This window comes from Takifugu flavidus, chromosome 5 (genome assembly GCF_003711565.1).
Source record: "Takifugu flavidus isolate HTHZ2018 chromosome 5, ASM371156v2, whole genome shotgun sequence".
Taxonomy (NCBI): Eukaryota; Metazoa; Chordata; class Actinopteri; order Tetraodontiformes; family Tetraodontidae; genus Takifugu; species Takifugu flavidus.
Genome location: NC_079524.1, coordinates 18105309 through 18128199, shown reverse-complemented (window position 1 = coordinate 18128199; position 22891 = coordinate 18105309). Strand labels below are relative to the sequence as shown.

Here is a 22891-nt window from a genome sequence, read left to right as displayed (position 1 = left end):
GATCCTTTACTGACGTCACTCTGCTTCATTTGATCCGTCAAACGGCCTAAATCGACTCCAAATTGTCCACCCAAATGTACGAGTTTATTTTATAAACAGCCAGCAGGGCGCGCAAGAGCCGCGGGTTGAGGAGCAACTGGGGCTGGCGTTGCCATGGAAACACACACACACCAGCTAGAGGTGGGCGAGGACCTCCAGATTCCCACTATTACACATTCCAGGCTCAGCAACAGGCTAAACGAGCTTTTGAGTCCCCGTCCAACAGGGATGAAGGCCCGAGGACATGTGACCTATCAAAGCAGGAGTCCTGGAGCCCAGAGCGGTCCAGTTCTCCTGGGGGTTCCTGCTTGGGCTCAAGCTGGCTCGGTTCCTGTGGGACGTTGGTCTGTTGACGGCGGTTCTGAGGGTTCCTCACTTCACTGTCCTCCTCCTCGACCCGTTAAACTCCAGCCTTCATCTCCCTGAGGAGGACTCTTATGACCTCGGACCGGAGTGGACAGGAGTGAGACAGGCAGATAAAATAGAATCTGGTCTCCTGGTCTCCATTTCTCCATGTCTCCATGTCTCCAGGTCTCCATGTCTCCAGGTCTCCAGGTCTCCATGTCTCCAGGTCTCCATGTCTCCTGGTCTCCATGTCTCCATGTCTCCTGGTCTCCATGTCTCCTGGTCTCCATGTCTCCAGGTCTCCATGTCTCCAGGTCTCCATGTCTCCAGGTCTCCAGGTCTCCATGTCTCCATGTCTCCAGGTCTCCATGTCTCCTGGTCTCCATGTCTCCATGTCTCCATGTCTCCTGGTCTCCATGTCTCCTGGTCTCCATGTCTCCTGGTATCCATGTCTCCAGGTCTCCATGTCTCCAGGTCTCCAGGTCTCCTGGTCTCCATGTCTCCAGGTCTCCTGGTCTCCTGGTCTCCATGTCTCCATGTCCCCAGGTCTCCATGTCCCCAGGTCTCTAGGTCTCCATGTCTCCAGGTCTCCATGTCTCCTGTCTCCATGTCTCCAGGTCTCCATGTCTCCAGGTCTCCAGGTCTCCTGGTCTCCATGTCTCCATGTCCCCAGGTCTCCATGTCTCCAGGTCTCTAGGTCTCCATGTCTCCAGGTCTCAGGTCTCCTGGTCTCCATGTCTCCTGGTCTCCTGGTCTCCTGGTCTCCTGCTCTAGAAAGTGTCCCAGGTGTGACGGAGGCTCCGGCCCAACGCCCCCTCCACAATGACTCCTCCACCTCCACACAGGGGCCCCTCCCAGTCCGTCCTCCAGGTTCTGATGAGGCCGACACACCAGCAGAGCAGCAAGTTCTGGTCGCTACGCTTCTCCGGGGGGGGGGGGGGTCCTGCTTTAGTTGGACCACGACTTAGAGACAAAAGCAGGTAAAAGATCAACGTCATGACACAACAGAACTTAAAACACCTGGAGGAAAACACGTGCAACAGAAAAGAAGAATGAGGAAGTTAAAAATAGTAAAAAGAAGAATGAGGAAGTTAAAAATAGAAAAAAGAAGAATGAGGAAGTAAAAAATAGAACATAACATCAAAATGGGAGGCGAGAGAATCGCTCTATCGTTGCCCTCTAGCGGCCGAATCAATAACTGCAGCGTTAACTTTGCTCTACAAACTGTGATGCATGAACTATAGGCGTGCGCGCGCGTGTGCGCGCGCGCGTGTGCGCGTGCGTGTGTGTGTGTGCGCGCGTGTGTGTGTGTGGTGTGTGTGTGAGAGAGAAAGGAAGGCCACCAACAAACGCTGCCTTGGTTCTGTTTTGGATCGTTTGTGCTGCAGATTGTTGAACATGGTGGAAAAGCCAGAACATGGAGAAGTGTTATTACCTCTGTAATTACACACCAGTCTGTGTTTAATGAGAGAAGAGAGGGGGGGGGAGATAGAGGAGGAGAGAGAGAGAGAGGAGAGAGGGAGGAGGAGAGAGAGGAGGGAGAGAGAGGGAGGAGAGAGAGGGGAGAGGGAGAGAGGAGAGAGAGGGGAGGAGAGAGGAGAGAGGGAGGAGAGGAGAGAGAGAGGAGAGAGGAGAGAGAGAGAGGGGGAGAGAGAGAGAGGGAGAGAGAGAGGAGAGGAGAGAGAGGAGGAGAGAGGGAGGGAGAGAGAGAGGGAGGAGAGAGAGGAGAGAGGAGAGAGAGGGAGAGACAGAGAGGGGAGAGAGAGAGAGAAGAGAGGGGAGAGAGAGAGGAGAGGAGAGAGAGGGAGAGAGAGAGGGGGAGGGAGAGGGAGAGAGAGGGAGAGAGGGGGGAGGAGAGAGGAGAGAGGGGGAGAGATAGAGGGAGGAGAGATAGAGAGAGAGAGAGAGATAGAGGGAGGGAGGAGAGAGAGGGAGAGATAGAGAGGGGAGAGAGATAGAGGGAGGAGAGAGAGGGAGAGAGAGAGGGAGGAGAGATAGAGAGAGGAAGAGAGAGGGGGAGAGATAGAGGGAGGGAGAGATAGAGGGAGGGAGAGGGAGGAGATAGAGGGAGGGAGGGAGAGGGAGGAGATAGAGGGAGGAGAGAGAGAGGGAGAGAGGAGAGAGGGGGAGGGAGAGAGAGAGGGGGAGGGAGAGAGGGAGGAGAGATAGAGAGAGGGAGAGAGGGAGGAAGAGAGAGAGGGGGAGGGAGAGAGGAGGGGGAGGGAGGGAGGGGGAGGGAGGGGGAGGGAGGGAGGGAGGGGGAGGGAGAGAGGAGAGAGGGGGAGAGATAGAGGAAGGAGAGAGGGAGAGAGAGAGGGAGGAGAGAGAGGAAGAGAGAGAGAGAGGAAGCGAGAGGGAGGAGAGAGGGAGGGAGAGATAGAGGGAGGGAGAGATAGAGAGAGAGGGAGGAGAGAGAGAGAGAGAGAGGGAGAGAGAGGAGGAGAGAGGGAGGAGAGAGAGGGGAAGAGAGAGGGGGAGAGAGAGGGAGGAGAGAGAGGGAGAGATAGAGAGAGGGAGGAGAGAGAGGAGGAGAGAGAGGGAGAGACAGAGAGGGAGAGATAGAGAGAGGGAGGAGAGGGGGGAGAGAGAGCTTCACCCTGAGTGGGTCGACAGGATGACACGCCAATCATCTCAAGCGGATGCTGACCCCGCCCCCTGCTCTCCTATTGGCTGCTGCTCTTGTTGGTTCCTGGTCAGGTATAAAAGCTCCCTGAGCAGCTGGTCAGGAGGAGCAGAGCCTCAGACGCTGGAGGAGCTGGAGGAGCTGGAGGAGCTGGAGAACCTGGAGAACCTGGAGGAGCTGGAGAACCTGGAGGAGCTGGAGAACCTGGAGGAGCTGGAGAACCTGGAGAACCTGGAGAACCTGGAGGAGCTGGAGGAGCTGGAGGAGCTGACGAGCCAGCAGCTGTGACAGCGGACAGGGACGAGCTGCATCAAGGGTGGCCCTCACACCTCCCTGTAGAGCCCCAGGAGCTGCCTTTGTTCTGGTCTGCTGGGCTGGTTTCAGAGCTAGGATGGGAAGCAGAGCTGCCCCCAGGGTCTGACCCCCCCCCGTCCAGCTCCACAGCAGGAGGAGCCGATCCTCGACAGGTCGCCTCATTTCCATTTCTCACGTTTGCTCTTGTGAACAAAGTTCTGCTCCCGTGAGGACTTCCTGTGTAGCTGGAGTCCGATTATAGATTCATGTGCTCATTTTGGGGGGGTGACGCTTGTTTACCGGGACCCCTGCTGGTTCTGCTGGACCCGCTTCTCTGTTGAACTCTCAACTTCTCTGTTCCATTGGTCCGTGTCCTCTGAAGGTCGACCAGCACTGGAAGCCCCCACGTTGCTCCTGACCAGTTCCTGCTGAGCTGATCCTTGCTGCCCCTGCTCCCGCTACCAGAACCAGAACCAGAACCAGTCATTAAACCCTGATTAGAGGCAACATTTAGCTGAGCGGCAGCACCAGAACCGTGGAGCATCTGCTGCTCCCACCAGATGGTTCTGCTGCTCTAGAGCTGCAGTGACCATCTCCTGAGCCTCTCCTCCAGCAGCATGGTGAACAGCCAGGCCCCCGGCCTCTCGCCGGCCCCCCGTTCCTGTGCGGGCTGTGGCGGCAGGATCTGGGACCGCTTCCTGCTCTTCTCCATGGAGCGCTACTGGCACGCGCGCTGCCTGAGGTGCTCCTGCTGCCAGGCCCAGCTGGGCGACCTGGGCCCCAGCTGCTACAGCAAGGGAGGCATGATCCTGTGCCGGAGCGACTACCTCAGGTGGGGGGGGGGGCCGGGACGCCGTGCCCGTCTGGGGGACGCCGTGCCCGTCTGTGGGACGCCGTGCCCGTCTGGGGGACGCCGTGCCCGTCTGGGGGACGCCCTCCTTCATGCTCTCTGTCCCCACAGGCTGTTCGGACACGGCGGCGCCTGCCGCGGCTGCAGCCAGGCCATCCCGGCCAGCGAGATGGTGATGAGGGCCCAGGGGAGCGTCTACCACCTGAAGGTAAGGGAAGCCCCAGGTGGGGGGGACCAGGACGGGGGACCAGCACGGGGGACCAGGACGGGGGACCGGCACGGGGGACCAGCACGGGGGCTCACCACCTTCCTCTGCTCCTCTCAGTGTTTCAGCTGTGCCACCTGCAGGGTCCGGCTGGTCCCTGGAGACCGCTTCCACTACATCAACGGCACCATCTTCTGTGAGCAGGACCGGCCCGGCTCCGTGCTGCTCAGCCCCACCGTGCCCCCGCTGGCGGACCAGAAGGTGAATAGGAGGGCTCTGAGCAGCACAGCGGGCTGCTTTCATCTCTTAAATATTGTTCTGACTCTTCATAATGTCCATAGAACAAAGACATGAATCTAATCTGTGTGTGTGTGTGTGTGTGTGTGGGTGCGTGTGTCTCTGTGTGTGTGTGTGGTCTCTGTGTCTCCGTGTGTGTGTGTCTCTGTGTCTCTGTGTGTGTATCTGTGTGTGTGTGTGTGTGTGTGTGTGTCTCTGTGTGTGTCTCTGTGTGTCTGCTTCTGTGTCTCTGTGTGTGTGTGTGTCTCTGTGTCTCCGTGTGTGTGTGTGTGGTGTCTCTGTGTGTGTCTCTGTGTGTGTCTCTGTGTGTGTGTCTCTGTGTCTCTGTGTGTGTGTGTGTGTGTGTGTCTCGTGTGTGTGTGTGTGTGGTCTCTGTGTCTCCGTGTGTGTGTCTCTGTGTCTCCGTGTGTGTCTCTGTGTGTGTGCTTCTGTGTCTCTGTGTGTGTGTGTGTGTGGTCTCTGTGTCTCCGTGTGTGTGTGTCTCTGTGTGTGTCTCTGTGTGTGTCTCTGTGTGTGTGTCTCTGTGTCTCCGTGTGTGTGTGTGTGTGTTGTGTCTCTGTGTGTGTGTCTCTGTGTGTCTCTGTGTCTCCGTGTGTGTGTCTCTGTGTCTCGTGTGTGTGTGTGTGTGTGTCTCTGTGTGTGTGTGTGTGTGTGTGCTGCAGGTGTGCTGAGCGCTGCTTCTCTCTGCTGCTGTCAGGAGGCGACGGCGTCTCAGCAGGACGTCTTCAGTGTCCAGTGTTGGTCTTTGGCCACGTGCACAGCCTCACGTGCACGTGCTGCTGCGGCTCCTCCCCTGAAGGATGAGCAGGAGCCGTCGGTGGCGCCGGAGCTCCACGCCGTCCTCGGCTGCCGATGTCTTCGTCCTGAATGTTGTCCTGAGACCTTCCTGCAGACCAGGAGGACCCAGCCAAGACCTCCCGTCTCTGTCCTGTGTGTCCCAAAGTTGTAATCGTTGATCTGGAAATGCTGTTTGCGTGGCATTAAAAGTGCGTGGTGTTGTACGGCCGGCGTGTGTGTCCCTCTCTGCTCGCCGTACGGTGGGAACAGGGTTGATTACCCAGAGGAGCGGAGTCGGAGGCCTCCAGCTCGGACCGCTTACAGGAGCAATTAAACATGAGCCCTGTATCGGTGCTGCTGGCTCCTGGGAGGCTGAACCTGGGCCACGTCCTGTGGCTGGCTCCTGGGAGGCTGAACCTGGGCCACGTCCTGTGGCTGGCTCCTGGGAGGCTGAACCTGGGCCACGTCCTGTGGCTGGCTCCTGGGAGGCTGAACCTGGGCCACGTCCTGTGGCTGGCTCCTGGGAGGCTGAACCTGGGCCACGTCCTGTGGCTGGCGGGCTGGGAGGCTGGCAGCCTGCCATTAAGAGTCTAATCTGGAAGCAGGCTAATTAAAGGGGAGCCCCCCCCCCCCATCCTGGAACAATCTGATGTGTTTACTCTTTCCTGCTCCAGTTAATCCCACATAGATGCTTCAGCCTCCCATCACAGCTCTTGGTTCCCCCAGCAGCTTCCTGCACCAGATCGGCTCTACAGGAGGGTCGTGGTCGGGGTCGGGGTTGGGGTCGTGGTCGGGGTCGTGGTCGGGGTCGGGGTCGTGGTCGGGGTCGGGGTCGGGGTCGGGGGCTGAACAGGTCAATCTAATGGCAGCTGCCATCACGCCCTGGGCTCCTCCAGGTCAGGGTTAGGGTTAGGGCCTAACCCGCTGCTCACCAGGGAGCCGCTGCTGCATCAATTATTTATCCCTCATCGGATCAAGTGGCATCGTGCAAATTCATTAACGTATGCAAATGATCACAATTACAATTATCTTTGCATCAGGATGGAGTGAAAGCACAGCAAGTTGAGCTCCGCTCCAGACTCATCAAGGCTCTTCTGCTAATTAGCCAGAACGTTTTCAGATGCCAATTAGCAGCCTGGTGAGAAGCTGCTGCAGGTGTGCGCCTCGCCGAGCCGTCAGTGTCAAAGGAAAGTGTTTATTCCTGCTAATTAATCACATTAACACATGCAGATGAGAGTAATCGCTGGAGCTGCTCCACCTCACACACCAGGTGAAGTCGGGATATTTATACATGTTTAGGCGGAGACGTTGTGGTGCTCCTGGACCTGGAGCCTCGGCACGGGCCCACCTAACCCTAACCCTAACCTAACCTAACCTAACCTAACCTAACCTAACCTAACCTAACCTAACCTAACCTAACTAACCTAACCTAACCTAACCTAACCTAACCTAACCTACCTAACCTAACCTAACCTAACCTAACCTAACCTAACCTAACCTAACCTAACCTAACCTAACCTAACCTAACCTAACTAACCGAACCTAACCTAACCTAACCTAACCTAACCTAACTAACCTAACCTAACCTAACCTAACCTAACCTAACCTAACCTAACCTAACCTAACCTAACCTAACCTAACCTAACCTAACCTAACCTAACCTAACCTAACCTAACCTAACCCTAACCTAACCTAACCTAACCTAACCTAACCTAACCTAACCTAACCTAACCTAACCTAACCTAACCTAACCTAACCTAACCTAACCTAACCTAACCTAACCTAACCTAACCTAACCTAACCTAACCTAACCTAACCCAGCCCACTGCTGGGTCCTGCTCTCCTGGGCCAGCACTGACAGATGCTACCTGACGTGCGCTTAAACCACATCTGGCCTGTGTGGAAACACAGAAGCAAACATTGGGACCTTGGCAGCGTCCCACCCTGCTGCTCTGACTGCCACTCAGAAGCTCCCTGAGCCTGGTGAAGGAGGGCGCTCCCCCAGGTGGGTCAGTCCTGGAGACGCCCCCATACTGGAGGTACAGACGGTCATCAGACAGTCATCAGGCGGTCATCAGACAGTCATCAGGCGGTCATCAGACGGTCCAGCGCGTCCTGAACCGTGTGTTCAGAGGTACCAGAGCTGCTCAAACATGGAGGACCTGCACCAACCTGATGACAAAGAAAGTGGCTCCACATCTGCAAGCCTCATCCAGGAATGTGGGGGGGGGGGGGGGGGGGGGCAGGAGTCCTGGCCAATCAGAAGGCTTTGAATAATTAAAGCGATCGGCTTAATTAGCTCAATTACGTTAATTTGACCACGGAACACGGCCATATGGTGAAAGGAAACAAAAGAGGGGGGAACTAATTAAAAGTAAAATAATGAGGATTTTAATTAAGCGGCTCCCCAGACAGCAGAGCGCAGGGATCAGGAGGCTGCTAGCATAATTAAAGTGCTGTAACGCTGGCAACATCTCCTCTCTGTCTCCTATCTGTGAGGGCTCTATCCATTTAATTAAAGCTGTAAATAAATTAGCAACATGGAGGCTTCCTGCTTGACTTCACACCGCCTCAGTCCTCCACCTCCCCAATAACGTGTTCCCCTTCCTCTGAGCTGGCCCACCCATATGTAAGGGAAGGGGTGTGTGTGTGTGTGTGTGTGTGTGTGTGTGTGTGTGTGTGTGTGTGTGTGGTGTGTGGATCAGAGGTGACAGCAGCATCACCTCAGTGGGAATCACATGTTCCATCTCTGCTGTTAGCCAGCGCCGCTGCACCATCTGTCCCCGTGACAGCGCACGTTACACCCTGTTCTGGTCTGTGCTGGGGGGGGGCGGCTCCTTGGACCCCCCCCCTTCCATTCACATCCTCCTTACGGCTGCTTTGTTCTCAGGATGTTCACTCTTTGTGTTATTACTTAGTAATTACCACCCTTTATTTCACTTCAGCTTCATATCTGACATCAAACACACACACACACACCCAGGTGTTCATTAGTTAATTAGCAGCCTTTAATAAGGAGCCCATGCACAACACTCACTGCTACACACTCCATACACACACAGCTTTACACACAGACACACAACAACAGTGATAGTGATGGTGATGGTGATGATGATGGTGGTGATGATGATGATGATGGTGATGGTGATTATGATGATAATGGTGATGATGGTGATGATGATGATGGTGATGGTGATGATGATGATGATGGTGATGATGGTGGTGATGATGATGGTGGTGATGATGGTGATGATGGTGGTGATGATGATGGTGATGGTGTGATGATGATGATGATGGTGATGATGCTGGTGATGACGATGGTGATGGTGATGATGGTGATGATGATGGTGATGATGGTGGTGATGATGGTAATGATGGTGATGATGATGGTGGTGATGATGATAATGATGGTGATGATGATGGTGGTGATGATGATGATGATGGTGCTGATGATGGTGGTGATGATGATGATGGTGATGGTGATGATGATGATGATGGTGATGATGGTGATGATGATGATGGTGATGGTGATGATGATGATGATGGTGATAATGGTGGTGATGATGATGATGATGGTGGTGATGATGATGATAATGATGGTGATGATGATGGTGGTGATGATGATAATGATGGTGATGATGATGGTGGTGATGATGATGATGGTGATGGTGATGGTGATGGTGATGATGATGATGATGATGGTGATGATGGTGATGTGATGATGGTGATGGTGATGATGATGATGATGGTGATAATGGTGGTGATGATGATGGTGATGATGGTGATGATGGTGGTGATGACGATGGTGATGGTGATGATGATGATGATGATGGTGATGATGGTGGTGATGACGATGGTGATGGTGATGATGATGATGATGGTGATGATGGTGGTGATGGTGATGATGGTGGTGATGACGATGGTGATGATGATGATGATGGTGATGATGATGGTGGTGATGATGATGGTGATGGTGTGATGATGATGGTGATGATGATGGTGATGATGGTGGTGATGATGGTGATGATGATGGTGATGGTGATGATGATGATGGTGATGATGATGGTGATGATGATGATGGTGATGATGGTGGTGATGACGATGGTGATGGTGATGATGATGATGGTGGTGATGATGATGGTGATGGTGATGATGATGATGGTCACTCACATTAAACTGGACTTTCAGACAGGCAGACAGGCAGGCAGACAGACAGTCAGTCAGGCAGACAGTCAGTCAGGCAGACAGTCAGTCAGGCAGACAGACAGTCAGGCAGACAGACAGGCAGGCAGACAGGCAGGCATGTAGACAGACAGACAGGCAGGCAGACAGACAGTCAGGCAGACAGACAGGCAGGCAGACAGGCAGGCAGACAGACAGTCAGGCAGACAGACAGACAGGCAGGCAGACAGGCAGGCATGTAGACAGACAGACAGGCAGGCAGACAGGCAGACAGACAGGCAGGCAGACAGACAGTCAGGCAGACAGACAGACAGGCAGACAGACAGGCAGGCATGTAGACAGACAGACAGACAGACAGACAGACAGGCAGGCAGTGGTCAGCTGATTCTGTCTTATCTCCAGTTAAGCTGAATGACCTGTGAATGTGTCTGTGTGTGTCTGTGTATGTACGTGCGTGTGCTTGTGTGTGTAACTGTGCGTGTGCTTGTGTGTGTAACTGTGTGTGTGTACTTGTGTGTGTAACTGTGTGTGTGCTTGTGTGTGTAACTGTGTGTGTGCTTGTGTGTGTAACTGTGTGTGTGCTTGTGTGTGTAACTGTGTGTGTGTACTTGTGCCTCATGATAATTTAGGGTTGACAAAAAGACGGAAAAGGTACCATCGACCTGTGACCCCATCTGATCTCCACAGAGGAGCAGGTGGGCTAGAAATGTCAGGGTGTGTGTGTGCGCGTGTGTGTGTGTGTGGTGTGTGTGTGTGTGTGTGTGTGTGTGTGTGTGTGTGTGTTTCTAAGGGTGGCATTTGAGACACAGATCTCTCTGCTGAGAGGACGAGGGCCCCAGCCTGGTGGAGCCGTGCTGAACGGTGGTTCTCCTGACTCCAGACTGGTCCGGTTGCCAGATAATGTCAGCTGAAACGCTGGAATGCAGACAGGAAGTTCACGTCTGGTGTCTGGCGAGGTGCCGCGTCCCACCGCCACTGCTTTGATAAGCAGCGAGCCGGCTGCCCTCTTCAGTGGAACTTCCTGGTTTGAAATGCCAGCGGAGGGTCGAGGGCAGAGCTCAGCTATGGTGGCCCGACCCAGGTCAACCCAAGGCTAACGGAGCGTCTTATCAGCACCAGTACACCTGCATAACCAGTACAATAGGCAGCTGCCTGTGTGTGTGTGTGTGTGGTGTGTGTGCGTGTGTGTGTGTGTGTGTGTGGTGTGTGTGTGTGTGTGTGTGTGTGTGTGGCTGACAGGTGGAGGCTTGGATCACTGTGTTGTTCAGAAGTTCACTAGCTGCCCAACTTAAATCTGGATCTTCTGTGAGACTCGACACCCGGCCAACAGCCTCCACTAGTGTACCATGGCTTGTTTATACTGGTGGTCCTGGTCCTGGTCCGGGTCCTGGTCCTGGTCGGAGAGGAGAGGAGAGGAGAGGCAGGAATTCTCCACCTGAGCTGTCAGGTATGTTTGAACCGACACACATGGCATCCTCCATGGAAACCCTGAGCTGTTAACAGCTGACTGACCCTGAAAAGGGTTTGATTGGTTCTAGAAGGTTCAGGAGCAGGCCCCGGCTGTGAGGCCGCCGGTGGTGCTGGGAATTCGGCTTGGAGGTAGGTCGGAGCTCCAGGTTTGGAGGAATTGGTTGATGGTGCCAGGGAGGACCTCTTAGCCTCAGGATTGGTTCCAGGATCGTCCAAGGAGGACAGATTGGTGGGGGAGAGCAGCAGTGACTGCAGTGGGAGACATGGAAGACCAGCAGAACATGAGGTGTGGAGGGGAGGACAAGAAAACCGGGGGACTCTCTGGTGGGCTGGTGTTACCGGGGGACTCTACTCTCTGGTGGGCTGGTGTTATCTGGGGGACTCTCTGGTGGGCTGGTGTTATCTGGGGGACTCTCTGGTGGGCTGGTGTTACCGGGGGACTCTACTCTCTGGTGGGCTGGTGTTATCTGGGGGACTCTCTGGTGGGCTGGTGTTACCAGGGGGACTCTACTCTCTGGTGGGCTGGTGTTACCAGGGGGACTCTACTCTCTGGTGGGCTGGTGTTACCAGGGGGACTCTCTGGTGGGCTGGTGTTACCAGGGGGACTCTACTCTCTGGTGGGCTGGTGTTACCAGGGGGACTCTACTCTCTGGTGGGCTGGTGTTACCGGGGGGACTCTACTCTCTAGTGGGCTGGTGTTATCTGGGGGACTCTCTGGTGGGCTGGTGTTACCGGGGGGACTCTACTCTCTGGTGGGCTAGTGTTACCTGGGGGACTCTCTAGTGGGCTGGTGTTACCAGGAGGACTCTACTCTCTGGTGGGCTGGTGTTACCAAGGGGACTCTCTGGTGCGCTGGTGTTACCGGGGGGACTCTACTCTCTGGTGGGCTTGAAAAACTGGTCCTGACACTATTGATCATTTATCTTGTGTTCTCATTTTTATGACAGGCTCCCACAGGCGGTGCACTGTTCCTCCGTAAGGTGGAAGGGGTCCACCTGGCCAGCAGGTGTGCTGCTTTCAGGCTGTAATTTGTCCAGCAGCTGTTGTATGGATCCCATAACCTGGTATAAGGGCCGATGGCTCGGCTGACCCTGAGGGCACCGGCGGCCTGGAATTACAAGAGTCTGTGTTGTTATTGGATTTCAAGACCACGAGGATTTTCATTGTTCCTTCATTGTTTTTCAGAATGTCCTCCTTTAGTTCCTCTGTTGCTGGACTATTTGTCCAGGAGAGCAGATGAGGTCTTCTCACTGAGGACATTTGCAGGGATGGCGTCCTCGGAGAGGTCCAGTCTTTCAATCCGACATAGGGTGGAGGTTCAACCTGACCCATCGGTGCTGGTGGAGGAGGTTCTCCTGGCTGTAGGAGACCAGGTGGGTCATTCTATCCTGCCCTATACCTCCAGGATGAATAGAGCAGTGGTGGTGTTCTTTAAAGAGGAGTGACTGGTGGGTGATTTGTTGCCGAGCAGGGTGACTCTGAATGGCGCGTACCTGCAGGTTTCCCAGCTCACTTTGCCCTCCACTCAGGGTCACCGTCTCCGGTGGTCCCCCATTTATCCCCAATGAAGCTCTGGAGATACAGCTGTTCTTCCACCCTGCTGTCTGAGGATGGCCTGGTGTCCCTGAAGACCTCTGTGTCTGTGTGTCTGTGGACTTTGAGACTGTTGGTAAAAAGGCTTTCTACCTCTTTCTCTCTGTCTACCCCCCCTCCAGGGTTATACAATACTATAAATACGGGCTGGATGTTTTCTATAATTAGATAAGCCAATGAGGAGCTGATAAGACTATAGGAGCCAGACAGTAGACACTTGAAGATGTCTGCACTGATAACAAAGACTCTCTGTGTTGAGAGCACACACAGGAACACACACATGCACACCGGCTCACACACACACACACACACACACACACACACACACACACACACGTGGGGAGGCAGTTGTCACTGACTCTGGAGGTCAGCAGGAGGCTGACTGCTCATTAGAAGACTCCTCCATTAGACTCCTCCAAGACTCTGAAGAAGGTTCCGTTCTGACTGATATGTTGTCAACGGGCTTGGATGGCGTTTGCACACCGGTGCACATGTATGTGGGTGTGCACATCGCCTCCCACCCTGCACCTCTCTGGGGATCTTCCTCCCGTCTCTCTTCACTAGTTTGGGGACCGGTTCCATGTTTAGGGCCAGAAGTTTCCACTAAAGGCTGTGAGATGATTGTGAGCTGCCACTGGGGGGTAACTCCCATCAGGTCGCCGTGAGCGGACGCCACTGCTCTGAGGAAACAACCTGGGTGTTATTAACTCTATAAACAGGCTGACAAACTGCGTGTGTGTGCCTGCACGTGTGTGTGTGTGTGTGTGTGTGCGCCACACAGTCGGCTGCAGTCAACCCTGCAGACTGATGCGTTGTGCACGTGGTGATTTCATGTGCACTGACACTCTCGTTGTGTCCTTTTATTCAGAGATGCAGTGGCGCACTGTGTTATTATATTGTAATATCATAAACAGCTTCTGCTTTGTAGTTTTCTTTGAATGAGGTGCTGATTAGTGTAAACTGGTTTCCATCAGCTTTGGAGCCTGTAATCACGCTCAGGTATATTATATATATAGGTAATTATGACGTATATTAGTGTAATTATCAGTTATACTATTGTAATTATTTGGTATATTATTGTAATGATCAGTTATATTAGCGTAACTACCAGTTATATCAGTGTAATTATCAGGTATAGTAGTGTGTAATTATCAGTTATAGTTGTGTAATTATCAGTGATATTAGTGTAATTATCAGGTATATTAGTGTAATTATCGGGTATATTAGTGTAATTATCAGGTATAGTAGTGTAATTATCGGGTATATTAGTGTAATTATCGGGTATATTAGTGTAACTATCAGGTACAGTAATGTAATTATCGGGTATAGTAGTGTAATTATCAGGTACAGTAGTGTAATTATCAGTTATAGTATGTGTAATTATCGGGTATATTAGTGTAACTATCAGGTACAGTAATGTAATTATCGGGTACAGTAATGTAATTATCGGGTATAGTAGTGTAATTATCAGGTACAGTAGTGTAATTATCAGTGATATTAGTGTAATTATCAGTTATATTAGTGCAATTATCAGGTATATTAGTGTAATTATCGGGTATAGTAGTGTAATTATCAGTTAAATTAGTGTAATTATCAGTTATATTAGTGTAATTATAAGGTATATTAGTGTAATTATCGGGTACAGTAGTGTAATTATCGGGTATATAGTGTAACTATCAGGTACAGTAATGTAATTATCGGGTACAGTAATGTAATTATCGGGTATAGTAGTGTAATTATCAGGTACAGTAGTGTAATTATCAGTTATAGTGTGTGTAATTATCAGTGATATTAGTGTAATTATCATTTATATTAGTGTAATTATCGGGTATAGTAGTGTAATTATCGGGTATATTAGTGTAACTATCAGGTACAGTAATGTAATTATCGGGTATATTAGTGTAATTATCAGGTACAGTAGTATAATTATCAGTTATAGTAGTGTAATTATCAGTGATATTAGTGTAATTATCAGTTATATTAGTGTAATTATCAGGTATATTAGTGTAATTATCGGGTATAGTAGTGTAATTATCGGGTATATAAGTGTAATTATCAGTGATATTAGTGTAATTATCAGTTAGATTAGTGTAATTATCAGGTATATTAGTGTAATTATCGGATATAGTAGTGTGTAATTATCGGGTATATTAGTGTAACTATCAGGTACAGTAATGTAATTATCGGTTATAGTAGTGTAATTATCAGTTACATTCGTGTAATTATCAGGTATATCAGTGTAATTATCAGTTATAGTAGTGTAATTATCAGGTATATCAGTGTAATTATCAGTTATAGTAGTGTAATTATCAGGTATATCAGTGTAATTGTCAGTTATAGTAGTGTAATTATCAGGTATCCAGCAGGACCCTCCAGCAGGCCCCTCCAGCAGGCCCCTCAGCAGAACCCTCAGCAGGACCCTCAGCAGAACCCTCCAGCAGGACCCTCAGCAGAACCCTCCAGCAGGACCCTTAGCAGGACCCTCAGCAGGACCCTCCAGCAGGCCCCTCCAGCAGGACCCTCAGCAGAACCCTCAGCAGGACCCTCAGCAGAACCCTCCAGCAGGACCCTCAGCAGAACCCTCCAGCAGGACCCTTAGCAGGACCCTCAGCAGGACCCTCCAGCAGGACCCTTAGCAGGACCCTCAGCAGGACCCTCCAGCAGGACCCTCAGCAGGACCCTCAGCAGGACCCTCAGCAGAACCCTCCAGAAGGACCCTCAGCAGGACCCTCAGCAGGACCCTCCAGCAGGACCCTTAGCAGGACCCTTAGCAGGACCCTCAGCAGGACCCTCCAGCAGGACCCTCCAGCAGGACCCTTAGCAGGACCCTTAGCAGGACCCTCAGCAGGACCCTCCAGCAGGACCCTCAGCAGAACCCTCCAGCAGGACCCTTAGCAGGACCCTCAGCAGGACCCTCCAGAAGGACCCTCAGCAGGACCCTCCAGCAGGACCCTTAGCAGGACCCTCAGCAGGACCCTCCAGAAGGACCCTCAGCAGGACCCTCCAGAAGGACCCTCAGCAGGACCCTCAGCAGAACCCTCCAGCAGGACCCTTAGCAGGACCCTCAGCAGGACCCTCCAGAAGGACCCTCAGCAGGACCATCAGCAGGACCCTCCAGCAGGACCCTCAGCAGAACCCTCCAGCAGGACCCTTAGCAGGACCCTCAGCAGGACCCTCCAGCAGGACCCTCCAGCAGGACCCTTAGCAGGACCCTTAGCAGGACCCTCAGCAGGACCCTCCAGCAGGACCCTCCAGCAGGACCCTTAGCAGGACCCTTAGCAGGACCCTCAGCAGGACCCTCCAGCAGGACCCTCAGCAGAACCCTCCAGCAGGACCCTTAGCAGGACCCTCAGCAGGACCCTCCAGAAGGACCCTCAGCAGGACCCTCCAGCAGGACCCTTAGCAGGACCCTCAGCAGGACCCTCCAGAAGGACCCTCAGCAGGACCCTCCAGAAGGACCCTCAGCAGGACCCTCAGCAGAACCCTCCAGCAGGACCCTTAGCAGGACCCTCAGCAGGACCCTCCAGAAGGACCCTCAGCAGGACCATCAGCAGGACCCTCCAGCAGGACCCTCAGCAGAACCCTCCAGCAGGACCCTTAGCAGGACCCTCAGCAGGACCCTCCAGAAGGACCCTCAGCAGGACCCTCCAGCAGGACCCTCAGCAGGACCCTCCAGCAGGACCCTCCAGCCCACCACGTGCTCCTGCTCCAGCCTATCATCCAAAGAACTTCCTCTTCATGGGTTTATGTTCATACATCGTGCATGTGTGTGTGCCTGAACCTGGACTACCTGCTGAATCTGGAGCCGCTTGGGAATATTATGGGATGTCAATATGATCAATGTCAGATGAATCAGGATCATTTCCAGGGACGGCTCTTTCGGTTGGACCAGCAGCGGCTGGATCGAGGCAAGAAGCTGCAGCTGGAAGCTCTGCAGGCTGGACCAGAGGTGTCCTCCAGCCTCAGGCTCCCCCTCAGCTACTCCACCAGGATTCAAACCGTACACGTTTGCTCCTGTCTCAGGGATGCTCCTGTCTCCGGTTTGGTCCTGTCTCAGGGTTGCTCCTGTCTCACCTTTGCTCCTGTCTCAGGGTTGCTCCTGTCTCCGGTCTGGTCCTGTCTCAGGGTTCCTCCTGTCTCCGGTCTGGTCCTGTCTCAGGGTTCCTCCTGTCTCAGGGTTGCTCCTGTCTCAGGGTTCCTCCTGTCTCAGGGTTCCTCCTGTCTCAGGTTTGCTCCTGTCTCTGGTCTGGTCCTGTCCCAGGGTTGCTCCTGTCTCCAGTCTGGTCCTGTCTCAGGGTTGCTCCTGTCCTGGAGAACCATCTAGCCACACAGACCCAGCCTCTGAGAGCTCCTCCAGCCCGGCAGAGGCCAAGTGGAAGCTGGATGGAATCGATAAAAGCCATCAGGCCCCTGAGGGGTCCCCAATCTTCTACAAACCACCCCACCCCCCGGGGCAGGAAGCAACAATGGCGGGGCAATAATACCTGCAGTTGAGGGAAGGTGGAGACAGCCAAGAGAACCACACAAGTGGGTCAGCGCTCCTCCAGACAGCAATCACATGCATCCATTGATTCCAGTGGGAGACCAAGGACAGGCTGGGGAAAGGGTTCCATTTGGAGTCTGCTGGTGCAGAAGGTGGGGGTCGTGGGGGTAGAAAGGGTATTTATGAAGCAGGTCCAAATGGAGACGCGGGGGATATCGGTATTTTCAACTACCCACAAATTTACAGCAATTTCCTCCTCTTCTGACCGCCCCCCCGCTGAGAGGCTGATGGCCGCTCTGAACAAAGAGGCGTCCAGATCGTAATTGTTTGACCGCGAGGCTGACGGGGAGGAGTTGTGTGTGTGTGTGTGTGTGTGTGTGATCAACCTTCCTCCATCACCTTCAGCTTCTACTAGTCCCAACTTTTTACAGTAGGTTTTTACAGACTCACCTAAGAGCCAGAGAGATCGCTCTCTCTCTCTCTCTCCCTCACACACACACACACACACACACACACACACTGGATTAATTTGCAGACAAGCTCGCGGTGCTTTGGTGTATTACAACCCGGAAACACTTGAAATAAGCTGCTGTCAGAAGTGCAACCATTAAAAAAAATCCCTCTAAGCTAAACAAAACAATACTGCAACCGTGTTTTCAAAGTGTCCTCCAAGGTCTAATGTGAGTCACCTTTTATGTTTAGCGTGTAATGCAGATGTTAGTGCAGCAGATGTTTACGCCTGTGTTCCGCTGCCGCTGCACTGGCTCCTGCCGCCGGGACAGAACCGGGGCTGGTCAAACACTGCCACCTAGCGTCCACAAGCATGAACTACAGCGACTTGAAATGCGTCACTTCCGTTGAGAGCCGCTTCAGACACGTGACTTCCTGCAGTCTCCATAGGACTCGTTTATACGTCTGTGTAGATTCTCAATCATCCAGGTCATAGTTAGGGTTAACCATAACCCCTAACCCAACCCAACCGGACTGTATTTCTTCTCTTCGAAGAGGTTCCGCCCTCCATCTAGAAGGCTTCTTCGGTTCTGAACTCGCTGGGGAGCGCTTGAACACATAGCCACCGTTAGCATGCTAATGATCTGGGCGGTCACGTGAGGGTGGAGGACTCCTGTATACGTCTGGGCCGCAGGTTAACACCGGTTATGGGGAGTCCACCTCAGCCAGGTCCAGGTTCTGTGACGTCCTGTAACCACCAAAGACCAGTACCAAGGAGGTTCTGATTCATTAGCAGGAGCTTTATGCCAGGCTAAACCTTAAGTGTGTGTGTGTGTGTACGTTATATAAGAAGTTTAATATTGACAAGAGGAGGAAATCAGGAGTTAGCATAGAACTTTAATGAGACAGTAAGCACAGAACAGTCAGAACTGGTTGAACAACAGAGATACGACAGCAGGAGGAACGTCTAAGCCAGCTCGTCCTCGCCCTCCTCCTCAAACTCGCCCTCCTCCTCGGCGGTGGCGTCCTGGTACTGCTGGTACTCGGACACCAGGTCGTTCATGTTGCTCTCGGCCTCGGTGAACTCCATCTCGTCCATGCCCTCGCCGGTGTACCAGTGGAGGAAGGCCTTGCGCCGGAACATGGCGGTGAACTGCTCGGAGATGCGCTTGAACAGCTCCTGGATGGCGGTGCTGTTGCCGATGAAGGTGGCGGCCATTTTGAGGCCGCGGGGGGGAATGTCACAGACGGCGGTCTTCACGTTGTTGGGGATCCACTCCACGAAGTAGCTGCTGTTCTTGTTCTGCACGTTCAGCATCTGCTCGTCCACCTCCTTCATGGACATGCGGCCGCGGAAGATGGCGGCGACGGTGAGGTAGCGGCCGTGGCGGGGGTCGCAGGCCGCCATCATGTTCTTGGCGTCGAACATCTGCTGGGTGAGCTCCGGGACGGTGAGCGAGCGGTACTGCTGGCTGCCCCGGCTGGTCAGGGGGGCAAAGCCCGGCATGAAGAAGTGCAGACGGGGGAAGGGGACCATGTTGACGGCCAGCTTGCGCAGGTCGGCGTTGAGCTGTCCGGGGAAGCGCAGGCAGGTGGTGACGCCGCTCATGGTGGCGGACACCAGGTGGTTGAGGTCGCCGTACGAGGGCGTGGTGAGTTTGAGCGTGCGGAAGCAGATGTCGTACAGCGCCTCGTTGTCGATGCAGTAGGTCTCGTCCGTGTTCTCCACCAGCTGGTGGACCGAGAGCGTGGCGTTGTAGGGCTCCACCACCGTGTCGGACACCTTGGGGGACGGCACCACGCTGAACGTGTTCATGATGCGGTCCGGGTACTCCTCCCGGATCTTGCTGATCAGCAGCGTGCCCATGCCGGAGCCGGTACCGCCGCCCAGGGAGTGTGTGAGCTGGAAGCCCTGCAGGCAGTCGCAGCTCTCCGCCTCCTTCCTCACCACGTCCAGGACAGAGTCCACCAGCTCGGCGCCCTCGGTGTAGTGGCCCTTGGCCCAGTTGTTGCCGGCGCCGCTCTGACCTGCAGAATCAGGAGACGCCGCGTCAGCCTCAGTGGCCACATCTAAAGGCAAATATTTGAGGGGTTTGTGTGTTTACCAAAGACAAAGTTGTCTGGTCTGAAGACCTGGCCAAAGGGTCCGGACCGGACCGAATCCATCGTGCCTGGCTCCAAGTCAACCAACACAGCGCGGGGAACATACTTCCCACCTAAGAGAAGATAAAAGGTTACGATGGAAGAAGAAGAAGAAGAAGAAGAAGCAGCCCACAAACTCGAGCTGGAGGCGCATCTGACCGGAGGCCTCGTTGTAGTAGACGTTGATCCGGTCCAGCTGCAGGTCGCTGTCGCCGTGGTAGGTGCCGGTGGGGTCGATGCCGTGCTCGTCGCTGATCACCTCCCAGAACTACAAAACAGGAAATTAGAGTCACTCCAAGCGATCTTTGGACCGATGGTCCCGCGGGGACCGGAGCGCGATCCCGGACCGATGATCCCGCGGGGACCGGAGCGCGATCCCGGACCGATGATCCCGCGGGGACCGGAGCGCGATCCCGGACCGTGTGTCCATGGTCCCGCGGGGACCGGAGCGCGATCCCGGACCGATGGTCCCGCGGGGACCGGAGCGCGATCCCGGACCGATGATCCCGCGGGGACCGGAGCGCGATCCTGGGCCGTGTGTCCATGGTCCGCTCGCTGATGACGCCAGTCTCCCGCCGCCCGGGCTTTGGCGCGAGCGCCGCGCCTCCCCATTGGTCTGCGCGCGCGGGCTACGGATTTCAAAAGTGCTGCTGACGTCACCAACCGCCAGCTCCGCCCGGCCCGGGCCTCGACCATGAGCAGCCGCTAGTCATTTTAACCAACTACCTACCGGAATAACTAGTCGCTATTCTCAACTGAACAATCCCTTACGTTGATAATGCAGTGAGTCATTTTTCAGAATTAATTCGATCGCGATTAAGTGTTTAAATTGGCCACAATTTGATCCAACAATGCGCGGATTTAAGAGTGCGCACAAGACTAAATGGCTGCCGAAGAGGGCGAGAGAAAAAAAAAATCACCTTAAAATAAATCAGGAAATAATCTTTATTTCGACGGCTATATAATATATATAATGGGTTATGAATCCGCATTGCGTGGCAGGCTGCGAGGGCAGAGCGGTCCTGCCGGCTGAAGTAGGCCAGCGACAGGGTGTGGCTACGGGCGCCATCTGGCACAAAGCGCCGGCTCCCCTGGCGGAAAACACCGTCTTTCCCCATTAAACCGGCTCGGCAGAGCGAATCGAATCACAACATCCACCCACTAACCTTGGCACCGATCTGGTTTCCGCATTGGCCGGCCTGGAGATGCACGATTTCTCTCATTTTGATCTCTGGTGGTTGACAAGGACCCGAGGAATGAATTCTACGTTCAGCTTTTCTCTAATGTCTGCGCAATGGCGTAATCCGCCCCTTTTATACCACACTTGGGCCCGCCCCCCGAAGCTCCGAGGTGAGTTCCTATTGGTTGCTTTGAGCACGGCCGCTGTTACAGACGCAGGTTTCAGCCAATGAGCGCTCTGCTCCGCGACCTCAAACTTGTGACCAACATAATCCATAGAAACGGTGGCCTATTTCTCCCGTGATGGCGGCACAGAAATCTCGTTGTGTTCGACCATTTTATGATGATTTTACAGCCTCGTGAGCGTCTGCTGGAAGCACGAAACGCCTTTTGTCGATCGAACCGGCCGACTTTAATCTCACATTCAGATGGAAAACAAAGAAAGGCTTCATTGTGCGCGGTTCACGTGGCTGACCGGTTAAATTCGTGAAACCAGCAGCGGTGACACCAGTAAGGACGCTGGGAACACTGGTGACTTTCACAGCTCACTTCTCTGGCCCACTGAAAGGTTGATTCCATGAAATTGGTTCATAAAACACATCAAACAATCTCAAGGAAGTGCAGCTCTGTACATAGGCAACGGTAACTAAGCAACGGTTCCTAAAGAGTGTATAAACTGGACCGTTCAGAGCGCTCATGTGAACCCTGCACAGTCCTGGATTTACGCTTTTTAACGTCTCCACCCACGGAAGGTCTGGCGTGGACACTGAAAATGGAACATAAATCACGAGGCTTTGGATGAAACATTGAAACAATGCGTGCTGTTTACAGCAGAATGAGGCCAGAGAGGCTGTTAATAGTTAATGGGGAGGAGAACACAACTGCGTCAGTGCTTTGGCCCCACAGACACCAGCACAGGGCCCTCGGCTCCAGGAGGACCTCACCTGTATAAAGAGTATCCTAAACAGCATTTCTGGAGGTTCTTTGATACACCAGACATCTTTATAGAGATACACGTTGAGCTTCCTGACACCAGCATGGTTACGTGGACGTACCCAGGACATCGATGCACTCTGTCTAGTCCTGAATGTCCTAATATGCCGGTATGTGTAACACACGTATTTTGCAGCAGTAATGCTGAGTCATGTAGAGGTGCACTGCCTTTCATCTGAGTGTCTCTTTGTGTGTCAGCGTATCAATTATTCATAGCCGTGCATTGGGTGGTTTATGATAACAGCTGCATACGGGAAGCACACAGGAACCTTCCTCTGATGCAGCAGCACCTCCCGGCTTGTTTAAGTTAAACCAGTATTGTGGAGCACCTATCTACAGGTACGTGCACATCTAACGAACAGGCCGCTCAACATGACTCAGCATCGGCCACTCAACATGACTCAGCATGGCTCAGTGGTCCAGATCTCCCCGCTCCAGCTAACCCACCTGCTCACCCCTTCGCTCCATTTATAGATGGTTAAGACCTGTTTTTCATCCTTCGTCCCTCAGCAGGACGGTCATATATTCTGTCTCGAATGTCCTTATCAAGAAGATGGCGCCATGATGGGTGAGAGGTTTATTTACAAAGCAGATCACATGTAAAGTGAATTACTGGGTGGGACAGCCGACCTGTACAGAGACAACCACCAGTTTATGGTCGGCTCAGGTTACCATCTCCTCTCCAGCTGCACTGTTGAAAACCAAACTCTCAGGTCACACGTGCACAGTACACACAATCAAAGTGTGTCAGGGCAACGGGCTGTGCAGGGTAACTGGGCTACACCTTTACCTGTCTGTGCAGGGTAAACAAAGCCTGGGTAGGGCATAACTTCTGGGGTGGGGGTCATTCATGCTGCCCAACAAAGACACACTGTTCTCATGGAACATGATCATGTATGATGTGTAGGATGGATGGATGGAGGGGTGGATGGAGGGGTGGAGGGGTGGATGAATGGATGGAGGGGTGGA

At 53.4% G+C, this 22891-nt stretch overlaps 2 protein-coding genes across 4 annotated transcripts; one reads left to right on the top strand and one right to left on the bottom strand.

The window, feature by feature from the left end:
• The first annotated feature begins 2959 nt into the window (after nt 1-2959).
• LOC130526341 (LIM domain transcription factor LMO4.1-like) lies at nt 2960-5654 on the top strand. 3 transcript variants are annotated; one of them, XM_057033919.1, is made up of 5 exons: nt 2960-3474; nt 3684-4133; nt 4263-4359; nt 4477-4617; nt 5351-5654. In XM_057033919.1, the coding sequence occupies exons 2-5, from the start codon at nt 3919-3921 to the stop codon at nt 5600-5602; spliced, it is 705 nt and encodes a 234-aa protein (XP_056889899.1). In that variant the 5' UTR covers nt 2960-3474; nt 3684-3918; the 3' UTR covers nt 5603-5654. The 3 variants fall into 3 exon arrangements, with proteins under 3 accessions (XP_056889899.1, XP_056889898.1, XP_056889900.1); XM_057033918.1 differs by having other exon boundaries at nt 2960-4133; XM_057033920.1 differs by having other exon boundaries at nt 2967-4133; nt 5316-5538.
• A 12838-nt stretch (nt 5655-18492) lies between these two features.
• LOC130525932 (tubulin beta-1 chain) lies at nt 18493-21071 on the bottom strand. Its single transcript, XM_057033244.1, has 4 exons — nt 20917-21071; nt 19910-20018; nt 19714-19824; nt 18493-19636 (listed from the first exon to the last, which is right to left on the bottom strand). Exons 1-4 carry the CDS (start codon nt 20971-20973, stop codon nt 18576-18578), a joined length of 1338 nt encoding a protein of 445 aa, XP_056889224.1. The 5' UTR covers nt 20974-21071; the 3' UTR covers nt 18493-18575.
• Nucleotides 21072-22891: the final 1820 nt, after the last annotated feature.